The sequence below is a fragment of the Pygoscelis adeliae genome, unplaced genomic scaffold (assembly GCF_000699105.1).
Source record: "Pygoscelis adeliae isolate BGI_AS28 unplaced genomic scaffold, ASM69910v1 Scaffold160, whole genome shotgun sequence".
Classification (NCBI taxonomy): domain Eukaryota; kingdom Metazoa; phylum Chordata; class Aves; order Sphenisciformes; family Spheniscidae; genus Pygoscelis; species Pygoscelis adeliae.
In genome coordinates, this window is record NW_008824035.1 from 5,256,115 (window position 1) to 5,271,924 (window position 15,810).

A 15,810-nucleotide genomic window follows, 5' to 3' on the forward strand; every position below is an offset into this window, starting at 1 on the left:
CTGGAAGGACAGAGGAGCCAGGCTGTTGTTTCGTGCTGTGCTGGAGATGTGCAGAGCAGGAATCAGCATGCAGGGGGCTGGAGCTGCACAACCCTTGGTTGACCCCTTGCAACATATGTTGATTGCCGTTCAGATATGATGACTGCAGATCAGATGTTCATTTGACACTGAGATCCAAAAGTGGGGGAAAGGAGGATGAAAAATTAAATCACTGTTCAGCAAGATTATATTTGCTTTTAAATTAAGACCTGTGTGCAAGGCAGAAAACCCTATTGATCTCTTTCTGCCCTCCATGAGGGCCAGTTTCCAAGTTCGGAGCAGCAACAGAGGGAGGTTTCTCTTTACATCATCCTGTAAACAGCATATAGACCCCTAAGGCCGGGCCAGGGAGGGCCAGGGCTGTCCTGGCATGTTATGCATTGCCTAAGACCAGATGGAATAAATTAGGATTGCTCTGTTTGTCGTATATGCTAATCCACATATGCAGAGCCAGACTCCAGGCTTAACTGGCTTACCTCTCTGCAAACACTTTCTTTTAGTCCCTTACAGTGGTGGATAAAAGGTATTTACTGGTCTCTCATTTCCAACAGTCTGTAATTTGTGTCCCTACAGTGCTTTAATATAATGGCGATGTCCATTTTAACACAGTGCTGGGGCCTCTCCTGTCCTGGCTCTCCTCATTTTTTTCATTATATGTTTAGGATGTTTCTCTGTATCTCCCTTTCTTTTTGGTCAGTCAAATGAATTAATACTTGTTCCAGATGTTCCAGGACTTACTTTCCAGTATCATGTCCTGGGAGCTATCAGTACGTTTTAAATATGGAAATTACAAAAGTGTTAGGGGAAGGAAAGAAAATTATACCAACATTTGCTTTAGAAAGTAATAATTTCCTCTACTTGCCTCAGGCCCAATGCATTTATTCAGGATTTAATTTACTGTACCTATTTAATAATTTTAAAAGGAGATTGCAAAAAGTATAATAAAACTCTAAGGAATATAGATATAATGAAATAGATACATCTATATCTAAATATATATATGCAGTTTAAACAAAGAACATATACCCTGTTTTATGCTTTTGATACACATTTGCCATCTCACCTTACATTTGCACTAGAAGATGTGATTTTTCACAGCACATTGTAATCAGAGCGCTTGTTAATGTTGTGTTATAGAATGACAACACTGGTAGATGGCATGGAGCATGGCGAGACAGTGCTGTACCCTGATGGAGGGCTGTGCCCAGCCTGCCGCTCTCTGCCAGGAGTGGCTGGTTGCCCCTGGCACAGGATCATCCACTTCTCTCCTCTAAGTGAGGAGGGAGGTGGCAAGGCATTAGCATCCCCCCAGTCAGTGCCAGCAAGGAGGGCCAAGCTGGGACCATGCAGGGACTGCCATGGGTCCTGCCTGGCTCCCTCCCCTCCGCCCCTGCACATGCTCCTTGCTGCCTTGGCTGTTGTACAAAGGCGGAATAAGGGGCTTTTCAGGAAAACAGAGTAAAAAATGTATGTGGAAAAATGTCAGCCTTGGGGGGTTTGTGCATGTGGTGAGGGGAAAGGAGAAGAAATAAATAAAAATACTTTGTTTTGAAGTTCTTCAACCCAATCATAAGCTTTTGGGTTTGCTGAACTGATCCAGAGCAACGCTCTCAGCGCCTGCTGGGTCCAAGACAGCCATCCCATGCCAAATGCACAGCACTGCCTCATGGCAGTGGGCGCTTGGGCTTCGCTCGCCATTGCCATTGTGGGCTTTGCACCCTGCCCTGGCAGAGCTGTGCCTGGCTGGGGGGACAGCAGGCACCTCACCGCTGCTCAGAGGTGGCACAGCACCCTCCAGGAACATGGTTCGTGGCGATATGACTCAGAACGAATGGTTTGGGGCGCAGTCAGCAAACTCAAGTAAAACTTCCAATTTGGAACTACCAAAGTTGTTGCTACACTTCCACATCTCTACTTTTGTCATGTCCCCTCAAAGAGAGAAAGAATCTTCTTATCCCAATTTGGAGGAAAGTAAATGTTGTACAATCCCAATTTTATTTCAAGGCGGGAATATGGATTTATTTTTCATTTAATTGTTTATTCATTAGTCGTTATAAAATGCACCTTGTCTCCTCAGTATGAAAAGGGATTTTATGCCAAGACAACCCCAATTACAGTTTAGGATGTCTTGTTAATGTAAACATGCTTAATTGAATGAATGAAGCAGGTTTTGCTGAAGACTTTGTCCTACTCCAGCATGGAACATTCCTGATGAACATCTTTAGATAGAAAGGTAACCTCCAGTCAACACAAAGTTCATCGAAGTGCCCAGAGCAGTCCCTGCAGGTAGCTGAGCACTTGCAGGTCCAATTCACAATGGTGGGAATGAAGGATCCTCTCACACCCTAAAAAGTGGGTGCTTACGGGAAAAAAAAAATCAAGTGATCTTTAGTTGCTCGTATCTGGACCTAGATTTTCGAAAGAGCTCTTGTACAACCTAGGTGCCAGATGTGCATGAATTTTCAGGAGGACTCAGCAGAATGCCTTTTGGATAGAAACAAAAATTCAAAAATGAAAGTAAAGCTCTCCTCAAAATCTGACCTCTGTATCTTCTAATATTTCCCATATGACTTTGTGTTCCCTCGCTGTAGGAGGCAAACAAAACAGAAATGGGGCTCTTCATGACGACAACAGATATTTCCTCCTCTTCTGCTTGTCTTGATTTTGTCTTCAGGTTGATTACTTTCTCACTCTGTGGAGTTGCTTGGTCATGACTTCAAATGGCCTTATGAATATTTACAAAGTGCCCAACCTAAGGACTCACATGTTGAAGGTTTAGTAGTTTTCTGTCAGCTTGATTTGTCCTGCCGGCCCATTTGTGCCGTAGCCTAATAGCTTGGACGCCTTCTGGCTGACTTTTCCCTCTTTCTTTCAAGCATGTGTTTTGAACTTCAAACTGTGCCCTGGTCTTGTAGGGAAGAAAAGATTTTTTTTTTTTTTCCACAATTTGCCATATTTGACAGCAACAAGGGTTTCTGAGGATTAGACATACAGGAAAGGAAATTAAGGGTTTTATCTAAGGCAGCAGTTATTGGGATTGGTCAGAAGTTCTGGTTCTCCCAACAGCTGAGCAAAACCGCAAGTGTTAGGAGGAGACCAGCTCCGAGGTCTGATGCCATCTTTCTCTCTTACCCACTGACAACCCTCAACACAAGTTGTATCTCATTTTCAGCTGTCAGGGAGAACAATCCTATTTTACTTCCCCCCCCCTTTTATGTTTGTTTGTTTGGTTTTTTTTTCTTTTAGTATATTATATCAAAGTTTAGCCAATACTTGCTATGGTGTAGGTATCCATGACTAATAATGACAGACACGATGAGAAAATGAGAGGCTGTCCTTCCATGTCCAAGAGCAAGTGGCTGCCTAGAAGCACACGAGGCTGCCGGTGGGTCAGCTGGTGGGTATCACGGCTGCCAGGACCGATATGCAGTGTAGTCTCGTGTTGGCGCGTAGGATGGGTAACCTTTGTTCTTCTGGTACGGTGGATGCCGGGGAGTCATGTTCATGTAGTCACTCTGATGGTACATATTCTTTTTGGATTTTTGCTGTGGGAGAAGGGGGAAGAGACGTTTGAAAACATTTCTGCAATTAGTCTGTCCCACCTGGGGTGAACATTCGAAAAGGGAGAAGAAGAAAGGGAACAGGGATCCTTTGAGCAGAGGGATTTTGACCGTTAATAAGACCGGAGACAAGTTAATAATGGATTTGATTAATTTTTCCTTCTTTGAATTAGCAAATTGTCTCACCCAACTCCCATATTAACTGCTGACAGTTCTGACCATATGTCCTGTTTCAGGGAAACAGGCATATTTATAAGGCAGCCTCAGGTTTAAATACAGTTACAGAAGAACTGGAACACATGTTCTCATAAAATAATCTATGGCATTTGCCCAACCCGAATGTAAGTCTCCAGCTTATCTGCTGAGAGATTTACAGTGTTAGTTCTCCAGTTAAAGGAATGCTGCAAACCAAGGGTACAAACTGATGCCTCTCACCATCAATTCTCAGCTGTGGGATGACTCAGCAGAAGCAATACAGTCTGAGCAGTGAAGGCTGTCCTCATTTATTAGCAGGAAAAAAGAAATTAGCTTAACTCAAACAGAGTAAGAGCAGGAAAAATCAGCCCAGGCTATGTGTATCATGGTTTGCCCACCATTTACAGCAGTAACACACAATGTATATCTTGTTCTGAGCTTTCCTTCAAGGGGCAAAAGAATTAGAGCTGATGTTAATCTTTTATCTGTCTCATTATCTGGGCCTCAAAAATCTCATTTGCACTGTTGAATTCCTGCCTTATAATGCCCCTGTGAGAAAAGGGAGGCACCATCTCTTTCAGAAATAAGAGTAGCAGAAGACAGGTGAAATAATTTGCCTATAATCACAGCGGAAGTTTGTGGCCACAGCACCATTTGAACCTCTGACTGCTGCAGGCTGTGCGCAGGGTTGGTGTTTTTGCATAGCTTCAGGCTTTATTGATTAGGGGCTAGGTAAAGTGCTTCCATGCTTTTTTGTTAATACTGATCATGCCTTCTTTTACAATCTCCTTTTTACTGATGTTTCCTTCCTATATACATAAATATTTGCATATGCTGCAATATATTTGTGATGCTGTGGAATTGGAGGAAGTTTGCATTAGAAAATCTGATGGCTGAATTATGCTGTACATGCAGAGTAGGCCAGTTACTATGAAACATTTTAAGCTTTTTTATATTAATGTTATATATATGCAAGGTGTTGAATGTAAGTTACATACTGCTTAAGCCATGCAATCCAGTCGATGCCTGTAAATCATTAGATACAAAAGCTTTCCCTGTATGTGTTCATCTCCATAATATAGGACTTTTAATTCACCTAAGAGGTAACTTTGCATGGGAGAAAGACATTTTGCTAGCATCGGTGAGTGCTGGACTGTTACAGGATCAAAGACTGCTACTTTTAGAGAGAAAAGCAGTTTTCTTCCAGGGAAGGCAGAACTGTACGAAAATAGACAAATCTTTAGCTGCTTTCAGGAACTCAAGTGAAACAGGCTTGCCATGGCTGTCAAGTATCATATTTTAGGACCTTTTTTTACAGTTGCCTAGAAGACATTGCAAATTGTATTTACATTCAGCAACACTCTAAACACATCCACAGTCAGAGTACGTATTATCAGAATACCACCAGCAGCGATAACAGCAGGTAAAAACTGATGCAGCAAACAGCATACATTGCAGTGCAGCCTTGTCACTCTTTCTGGGGGCAGACATATTAGTAGCAAAGTGCATAGCCATTAGGTACCAAACAAGTATAGCAGAGAGAAAATGGTTCAGATTGTAAATGATGGATTTGAAGCTACAGTATCTCATCAGGGCACAGCCACTGTAGCACAGCACTGTAACACAAGCAGCTGTTTGCTGTAATCCTCTCAGCTCTCCTAGGAGTCAGCCTCTACAATAAGGCACAAAGAAGGACCACTTAACCTGCCTTTGCATTTTCCTATGGCAATGCCCCATTTGATTGTTTTCCATTAGAAATAGCTATATATTGAGCAAGTGTATTTTTGTGAAACACTTCACAGACCTCAAGCTTCAGCTAGCAGTGAGAGTGGCTTTCTGTATACATACAACACTTAACCTGTCAGGGACTCTGGGCTCTTTTTACAGGCTACCTCGTAACGTGTTGAAAATTGCTATTTAATGACAAAGGTACAGGGGAAAGGCAGAGTGCAAGGAACTGAGCTCTCTACGGTCATTGTTCAAGTCTTTCCCACAGGGAGTAAGTAGTGTAAATCAGCTCTGGGAGATAACGATCCTAAGACTTGCCTAGGAAGATGTCTTGCTGCTGCCTTTGCATCACACCTCACTCTCTCTTTACTCCAGCAGGCAGAACTGGATGTGACCTGGGCCAGCCAACTCTCCAGAGAGAGATTAGAAAGCAAAAAAAATGAGCCATAAGACTGTATCAGCTTTCTTAGGGTTAATGTACAGAGGCAGACAAGGGACTACTGAGATCCCGCTGCTCCTATTCCCTTGCAGTCAAGCTGCCAGAAATAGCGGGTGCTCAAGGGAATTGCTGCATAGGCACAAGACATCAGTGCAGATGCTGTTGGCCAATTGAGGGTTCCATAAAGATTGTTTTACTGTAGGTGAGCTCCTTCTGTCAGTATAGTCTCAAAGGGTTTTGCCAGGAATGCGTGTAGTGCTAGATTTCCCTGACAGGGACAATTGGCAGAGCTAGAGGCAGTGTCCCAGTATTGCGGGTGTGCAGGGCGCTGCCAACACTATGGCATTACTATTTGCTTTAGCACTCTACCAGAGGAGAGGCCTGACTGCCCACCTGGAGAGCATCTAGTGTTTCAGCTCTTTTGGGGCATAGCATGGGTGTGCATATATAGCTGGGGTCAAGAAGCACTGTGATCCTGAAGTGAGGGCTATCAGTGAGTTTGTGGTAAACACGGCAAGTATAGCCTGAGTAATGAACTAGGGACAAAAAGCATATAGAGCAAAGGAAAATAGTAGTTTCTTACCCAGTAGTTAATAAAAACTGCAGTTATCAGCATACTGTAGAAAGCAAGAACTCCAGTCACTGTGACCATAATCCACAAAGGAATTGCAGACTGAGGCTCTTGTGTTTGGATGGGTGTCTCTTTAAGGAAAAGAACAAAGAAAACTTTAAGTACATGAAAGTAAAACCCTCAATCTCTGTTTATTTACTCCTTGTTCCAGTGCACCATTTGTATTAATCAGCATTTTGAGATGTCTTCTTCAGGACATCAGGAGCAGGCATGTAGTTTTACCAGGCAACCCAACTTTTTTTTTTTTTTTAGGAGTCAAATTGCCTGAAGCCATCATGTAGGGAGTGTGTATAGGGAGGATACTGGCCTACAGAGACTTCCCATCTTACCTTTCACGTGAATGACAGTCCCGTTGCTCTTCTCATTGTAGACATATGGGGGTGGATACATGGCCTCAATTTTGCAGAAGTAGATGTCAGTTTGGCTGGCACTCATATTCCAAAGATTGAAGATGACTTTGTCTTTATCATGAATCCCCTGGCAGTTGAATTCTTTGTTTGAATTACTGCTAATTTTGGTCATGTTCCATGAAATAAAGCAAACTTCAACTGCACTGTCTGTTCCTTTGTGCAGCGAAGCTCGAAATTCCTTCCCTGTTCCATTGTATGTGTAGTTGCAGACTAGAGTTGCAGTTTTGTTAGCTACAATGAGCAAAGGACGCTGAGCCACTAAAATCTTGTTTTCTGGAGGGGGGGGGAGGGGAGAAAGTGAGAAAAACACTTGTTTATAAAATACAGTATGAGACTTCAGAACCACACATCCTCCCATGCAACCCTTCTCCATATCTCCTCTCCCCTGCTGACACTCCCTACTAGGGAGTATGTAACCACCAAGCTGCAGAAGCAGTTTCTCACAGGAGCTCAAGTTGCAGCAATCCCCCTCTATATAAATAATTACATAGTCACTAAGGGAGACTGTGAGGTCAAAAGTGTTTTTCTTCAGAGTCAGAACACTAGTACAGAAAGTGGCCCAAGTGATTAAGATTTAACATCAGGGCTCAGAAAGCTACTCTATGTGTGTATATATAAGGCCACCTTAGTCTATCCTTTCCTTAGCAAGCAGTTTCCCAGGGAACATTATGGAGTGAAAATACTGTGAATTAAATGCTTAGTTTAGCAGTCAGATAAGAGAGTATTATTTATACATTTGCTTTTTAATCCAAGGACAGACTTGAAGAGTTTGCAGATGGAATTTGCTGAACCATTTCAAGGGTTTGGACCTTGGACAATGCGCACTAAAAGCATGAACTGCTATCATTTTAATGTAAAATAAGTCATTTCTCTAGCTAGCAGCTGTAGTAGATTCTTAATCTCTCAAAGGATTCAGGAGCTGACTAATTTGACATTGCATTGGCACTTAGCACTTGAATGGCCTACAAAAAAAGGTCACATGAGGGTATAATTCAATTTGAATTGACCGGACTGATACATAAACAGGAAATGTTTTCTGACATTTAGACCTCTGTGCTACCATCTGCCAAACAATGAAACACTGCAAGGACTATGCAGAAAGACAACTTCTTCCAAGAAAAATCATCCTGTACAAATGAGGCCCTACTTTTCGAATGATGACCCATAAGAGGAAGGGAGGTTTGGCTTTTAAGCTAGGAACTTGCCGGAATTAAGGACAGCCCTTTTGTGTGTGTATATGACTGCATAAGTCTTCATGCAAGCTCAACTCATATGAGTAGCCTTTTATAAATCCCTGAGAATTGCTGTGGTTGTGAGAATGACGATCGTATCTCTTGTCCTCAAAATCTGCTGCAAAACCTATATTCTTTCTACTTAATCCATGTGACAAGATTTAAAAAAGTCTAGTAAGGGAAATGGAGTGGGAAGAAGGCCAGATCCAGAATGCCCAGAAAACAAGTATTTCACAGTGTTTAACAGTATTTAGGACCAAATGGCTACATCTGGTGTGTTCACACCTGCACAAGAAGATGAAGTACCCCAACCTCTTGAGTAGGCTGCTCCTTTGGGATGAACATGATCTGGGGGGTAAAGTAAACACAAAGAGATGCATGAGATGGCCAGGACTAGTGGTAGGGTGTGGGCAGTAAAAACAACCCATGGCTAGCAGGTTCTCCAGTTACCAGCCCAACCCATGAAACTGCTGAAGCTGTTCATTTTCTCACTGAAAGTCTTGTTTACCAGCCCTTTCTTCTCATGAGAGCAGGAAGACATGAGGCAGGGAATCATAGAACCATTAAGGTTGGAAAAGACCTCTAAGATCATCAAGTCCAACCATCAACCCAACACCACCATGCCCACTAAACCATGTCCCTAAGTGCCTCATCTACACGTCTTTTAAATACTTCCAGGGATGGTGACTCAACTACCTCCCTGGGCAGCCTGTTCCAATGTTCAACCAATCTTTCAGTAAAGAAATTTCTCCTAATATCCAACCTAAACCTCCCTTGGTGCAACTTGAGGCCATTTCCTCTTGTCCTATTGCTTGTTACTTGGGAGAAGAGACCGACACCCACCTCGCTACAACCTCCTTTCAGGTAGTTGTGGAGAGCGATGAGGTCTCCCCTCAGCCTCCTTTTCTCCAGGCTAAACAACCCCGGTTCCCTCAGCCACTTCTCATAAGACTTTTTCTCCAGACCCTTCACCAGCTTCATTGCCCTTCTCTGGACACGCTCCAGCACCTCGATGTCCTTCTTGTAGTGAGGGGCCCAAAACTGAACACAGTATTCGAGGTGCAGCCTCACCAGTGCCGAGTACAGGGGCACGATCACTTCCCTACTCCTGCTGGCCACACTATTTCTGATACAGGCCAGGATGCCATTGGCCTTATTGGCCACCTGGGCACACTGCCCAGGGCTCTACTGCCTTGTCTTTAGCAAAGAAAGATTGTAGTCCATCCTCCCTGTGACTCTTTGTTCAAAGGGTGAAGCAGAGCTTGTCGCAGCTCTGAAATCCCATGTTTGCAGGGAACCCAAACACTGTGAAACTTTTTGTTTTGATGAAGGATGAGCATTTCCAGGCTTTCCAGCAGAAAGAGACACAGATCTTGGAATCCTGGAACTGAGCGGCAGATTAATAACAGACAAGGCAGGTTTCTGCTGGAGGTGCTGCCTGTGGCGAATTTTCATCGAAATGAAGACATTTCAGCAAAACATTTCAGTTTCATTGAATCAGCATTTTCTGACACAAGCTCTTGCATAGGCTTATAAGACATTCTAGTAAGGGGTGAGGTTTGGATTCCACCCCTTTAGACAAGGTATTTGATCATATTTTTGTTGGCCAGCAAATTGATCTTTGGCCTAAGTGGCAATGTGCAAGTCTGCTGTAGAGTTGTTCTACCTTTAGCACAGCAGAATTCTACACATCTCACTTGAGACAGAGTTATTCTTCTGATTTGTACGGCAGTAGTGCCGACCACTACAACCCTGATTGTCACAGGGACAGAATACACCTTCAGAAGAGACCTTTTCTGTCTCAGAGTTTACAACCAAAATAAGCATCCCCGAACAGACACTTGCAGAAGCGTTACACTTCAGAAAAATGTTTGCCTGTTTTTCACTGCAAGTACTTTCAGAAAACTAATGGATGGTTATTGCTCAGCCTGATGAGATTTTCACTATGGGCAGAGGAAAGACAAAGAACACTGAAAATCTCATCTCTGAAGGACCACCTTCAAATGTTATTTAGACTCATCTGCAGACCCCAATGACTTACCCCCACCTTTTGCTGTTGTCAGCCGATCTGAATTCCTGATGTTTAGTACATAGCTTCATGCCTTGAGCTCCACTATTTAACTACAGCTTTGGACTATTTATGTCCCTGACATGATATTGTGCTAATTGGCAAACAGTCTCTCTTGATGCACCCACCTAAAAAAATAAGTTCCTTCAACTTATTTCCACCTCTTGGATTTATGGTCTGGTCTGTTTGCCTTGGCGTGCAGGCTGGATGTTGATAACCCCACCACATGCTGCTGATGTTGGGATGCAAGGTGGCTGAGCAGTGGGAAAAAGTTTATTTGTGGATCATTAAATGAAGACTGCTCCTACATGATTTAAGCTAAGCACGCAAATCTGTTTTCACAAAGTGGCTCTACTAGTTCAAATCTAAATTCATTGAAGGAGATCTTTTGTTTTTCACTTATAGGAACTAATTAGCACTACGTGAATTGGTTGGGCTGCAATACCAGCACGGGCAAGGCAGGCTTACCCCACAGGTGTGTTAGACAGGCACTTGCTGTCATCATCCTCCTCCAGGCTTGGATTTTTTTTGAACTGAAGAAAGTTAATCATGCCAAAATGTGTATTAGTTTCACGGGGAAAACAGAGTAAGGCCAAACACCCTTTACTTCACTTGTGATCTGAATAGGATTTGATTATATTCTTAGTAGGATCTGGACCATTCTGAGCAAACATGGACTGAGGCTGCTTTTGCCTTCAGAGAGACAGTTTTTCTCATAAGTGTCACTTTGGGTTTGTTAAAATGGTGAAACTCTGAAACATTTAGTATGTGTTTCCATTAGTGTATGCTTTCCCCTAAATAGGGTTATGATTGCCATTTCCAGAACTGTGTTCAGTCATGCTGCATAGTAATAAATATCTATATCTTGGCCTTACCCAGCCAAGAAAATGGCAGTTATGAAAAATCATCGTCTACAGTTTCAAAAAGCTGTGAATTCTAAAAATGTAAAATCATTTAAGTCAGTGTGTACAGGCTGCAAGCTTTCTCAGGATTTTAGGATTTATATGCAATGGTGTGTAAGATCTCTAAATGTTTGTTAAGCTTTTTTATACCTTATTTGTTATGCTAGACATTTGTTATAATCACATGTGAGGTTTTCTTGCATCATTAAAAAAAAAATGCCATCCATATGTAATATAGGTAAAATACTGACTCTAATCATGGACCCCTGATGCAAGCAAAACTTCATTGAAGTTGTTTTTTTTCTTTCTTTCTTATTTGCCAAGAAAGTGAAATAGAGACGACAAAGTACGGAAAATAGTTATTTTGAGGGGTTTTTTTTCCAGAACTTTCCATGAATCATCATCAGCTATTGGAAAAAATATTCTGCTAAAAATATTTTGTACTCTCCTTTCTTTCTTTTCCATGCCAGTTGACTTCACAGAGCTATTTGCCAGAGCAAGGAATCTGGGATAAGTTAGGTTTTTCTATAAGCACAGTAAAGAAATGGCCCACTTAAGTCCTAGGGAGGATAGAGGAAAACTTGAAAGGAGTTTACTTAACCCACAAACAGAAAGACACACAGCTATGTTATAAACAAAGCTATTCCATTTTTGCTGCTGCTGGTCTGTTGTTCAATTATCTTTACTCTTCTTTCCCAGGTACGAGGGTCTTTCTCTTCTACTTTGGTTTTAGGTCACCCAGCTGTGTGTATAATGTGCAGCTGGAGGGATCTGCCCCTTCTAGCCGTCATAGACTTGCTTTCTGCTAGTCTTCCCTACTTTGGTGCGAGTACTGCAAGGAGCATAGTACTACATAAAGCCCAGGTGACACTCTTGCTTTCATCAAACCCCGTGTGAGCACAGGGGTTTTTCTTGTCAGTCTGTGATTTTTTATTTTTTTTTAAACAAGAATTTGTTGATGTCATCCTAATCTCGGCTAACCTTGCCTCATACATCTTCTGCATTCTGGTAACCTTAGTGGGTTAGAGGTTGATTTTAACACCCAGAGACCATAAGCCAGAAGGTTATGCAAGTAGTAAAAAGATGAGGTCGTTTGTGGTACACTGCACTGGGAACTCACTTTTATTACTTATTTCACAAAATACACAGGACAGGCAACTTGATCTAGCTGCCTCTCTGACAGACCATAGCAAGGAAATTATTTAGCCAACAAAAGGGGGGAGGACAAACTTCGTAAACGTTAGTGTTTCTACAAAAGGGAAATGAACAAACTGATCTTTTAAGTCCCTTTCCATGATTCAAACTCAACCTGCAGCACTCACTGGTACAGTCTAACAACAGCAGAATGGCACAAATTCTGTTTTCTTCCCCAAAACGAAATACATGAGGCCTATAATACACTTTGTGGCTTGAGGAAGTCCTGCAGGGTTTTGACCTGTCTTAATGTTTTCCATGTACTAAGGATCAATCGTCTCAATCAAAATGAAGAGAAGAGGCGGAGAAAAGATAAGGGAAAAAGATGAGAGCCCTGAGAAGCAAATAACCTCATGTGCTTCTCTTTAAGTAGTTGAACAGTCTCAGTGAAGCTATTGGAGAAACTCAAGTTCTTCATGCAAAGCAAGTCTGATAACCACGCACTGTATTTTATTTTGTTGCAATTCAAAGAGGTTCCTTAAAAGTTGTTCACACCTCATGGAAATGTTTTTAAAACTGTTAACCCACTGCTGATACTTATCCCCTCCTGGAATCAGTGTCTTCTCTGACAACCCAGGGGCCCACTGTGGAAATAATTATGATATTGCAAACACAGAATTATAAACATGGGAAAAGGACAAGGAAGAAAAAGCCTATGATCTCTTAAAGAAATGTAGATCATGGTGTCATGAAAATTACAATGCCTTCACTGAGGAAAGGAATTCTAGAAAAATAAGGCAGAAATAAGGAAAAAATAGATTGAATTGTATCTCTCATATTAGAAAAAGCAGCTCTTTAAAGACGTTCTGTATGTGAAAAGTTTTGTACTGGAAAACAGATTTTTGTTCCTATCTGTAACTTCCCTGTAAAATACAAAACACTGATATTTGGAGAAGACCCAATAACAACAGTTCACAGGCCAGCAGTTTGAAAAATTGTCTGCCTCAAGATTATCCTAGCAAAGGCCATCATCACTTGTCTTGCTTTGCATTTTGATGTACCCCTTGGAAAGATGTATTAACTCTGAACGTACAAACACTGCATCAGCAAGACAACACCAAGACAAAATACCCTCAGCCACAACAACTGAAGATTCGGAAAGATTCACTAAGACTCAGGATTTCAAAATCACAAATAGACATTTTTGGTTGTTGAAGATCTTTTCAGAAAGAAGCTAGATATCTAGTAAGTATCAATAAACTACTGAACAATGCAAAAATCAGAAACGGCAATTCCCATCCTCCCATCTTTGAGCTCAGTAAGCAAGTCTGCTTTTGGTCCTTTTATTTGCTAGTTCTGTGAGGATGTGGGTGGGCTCAGCTCTGCAGCCCATCACACCAAGCCGGGCCATGCTGGGACCTGGAGCTTCGCACAGGAGATTTGGGTGGTGGAGAGGCTGCCCCAAGAGAGGCACTAGTACCAGGTCTGCTCAGCCCCCCAAGAGAAGGCACTTGTGAGCAAAATTTGTAAAGCCCAGGGGGAAGGTGGCCGAAGCCCCCCTCTATCTATGCATGCAGTTTCCAAATGTATCTAAAGAGAAGTCAAATTGAAAGAAAGCTCTTGGGTCTTATCTTGGAGGGATACTTGTGGCAGGAAAAAAAATCAGCCTCTTAGTTATATGAAGTTGATCCAGGTGCAGTCTTAGCAGCATGCTCTGTCTCTCCCCTTTCATCCAAACACAGAATAATTTGTTCAAAATTAATTCAAAGCTATACTAGACCTTCTCCCCCAGTTGATCAAAGTGAGGAAAAATAGTGGAAAGGATTGAAATGTGGGGTGGTTTTGTTACCTGTTACATCAGCAGTGGGGATGAAGCAGAGCACCACGAGGATCCCCAGGAGCATGGTGCTAATGGTGGGCCCGGCGCCTTGTCCCCACCCCCTCCAGGCACTGCCACGACTCCCAGGGTCCCGTGACACCAGCCTTCCTTGCCTGTGGGGCCAGGCTGCACCCTCGGTTGCTCACACAACTTCTCTCCTCCTCCCTCCTCAGCACATGATACACAGCCAAGTGAAACCACTGTAATGGCAATGCTTGAACAGGAAGTTAAATTGTTTGATGACTTTAGCCTTAGGAAGTTGCCTCTGCAAAGCTCAGTAACGCCTAAAAGGTAGTGGCAGCCCGCCTTTCAAAATAGGGACTCTCATCCCTGTATTGCAAGATGCGTGCTGGTGTTTGGGGCTCTGCAGGGTTGCTCCTATCAGGGAGAAATGGATTTCCCTAGAGGTGCAGCGCTGTTTCTTTACCAAGAGTACATACAGACGTACGCAGTTCCCATCATCACAGTAGAAGCAAACAGCAGTTTCCAAGTTCCTGGTGGCCAAACCTGGCCCCTCAGGAAGTTGTGTGCTCAGGAAGCTCCATCTCTCCTCACTCCTAGGAGCAGAAACTTTCCTCTCTTGGCCTGCTGGCTTGCTTCTGCCTGCCTTCCCAGCCCCTGGGAACGCTGACATATTTTGGCAGTAGATGATCTAGGTTTTTTCATTTTTGTTTTTCTGCATCTGCTTGCTGCCTAAATGCAGACCAAACAGTGCAAGAAATCATGATCTGGTATACCTTCCCTTTTTGAAAAAAATCCCATTATAAATGAACGCAATTGTAATCCAGTTGACATCTAAATAAAGGCAGCATGCAGCAAGCACACTTCTCAGTCAGTGCTTTCACCAGAGGTCATCTTATTTAAAGTTTTTTCTCTTCAACTTACCTGGTAATTGCTCGCTCTTCTTTGCCCTGCAAGCTCAATGTCACCTCTCCCCTTGAAACAGCAGGATTGTGAGAGCCAGTTAATGGCATTTTAACTGTGAGGAACTCTGGTTATTAACTATTTACTTTTGTCCAGCAAAGTAGAAATATTTAACTGTATCAATAGCTGTCATTATCTGTGATTTATTTGAGAGAAAAGGGGAGGTGTTTAGCAGGAAGACTTTCAAGAACATTGGGCTGTTGTAGAAAGGGATGAAGAGCCATGAACTTTCTTCCTTTTCCCTTAGTATCTGAGGTCTTTAGGCCAAGTTTTGTCAGAAATTATGTATGCAATCTAAGAGCAGCTTTAGCTGGTATATCCATTTGCAGTCTAGGAATTTTAACAATATTCTTTTGTTCTGTAATCAGTGTAAATTGCATGAAATACTGAAAGTTTTGGAATTCCTTTGTACTTAGAAAATAAAAAAGGAAAAAAGTCAGATTCTCTCTTTCTTAGCCCACTTTTGTGGTTTCTAGATAAATATCCTGAAACCTTTTTGAGTCATGTGAGTGTACCTGCAGTTATCAATGAAATAGTCTCAGCTTAACTTGAAGTGAGAATCCCTCAACAAAGTTACAAAATTCAATCTTTTTGCTGAACTGTCCTGTCTCAGAGATGAAAACCACTGTTGTCATAACTTCTTGCTCAGGTAACTGAACCTATACAACA

General features: G+C 42.4%; 1 protein-coding gene across 1 annotated transcript; it reads right to left on the reverse strand.

The window, feature by feature from the left end:
* Positions 1-3,328: 3,328 nt before the first annotated feature.
* Positions 3,329-14,300, reverse strand: CD28 (CD28 molecule). The gene is made up of 4 exons (XM_009332137.1): positions 14,188-14,300; positions 6,922-7,275; positions 6,545-6,663; positions 3,329-3,584 (listed from the first exon to the last, which is right to left on the reverse strand). Exons 1-4 carry the CDS (start codon positions 14,240-14,242, stop codon positions 3,444-3,446), a joined length of 669 nt encoding a protein of 222 aa, XP_009330412.1. The 5' UTR covers positions 14,243-14,300; the 3' UTR covers positions 3,329-3,443.
* Between the last annotated feature and the right edge of the window lie 1,510 nt (positions 14,301-15,810).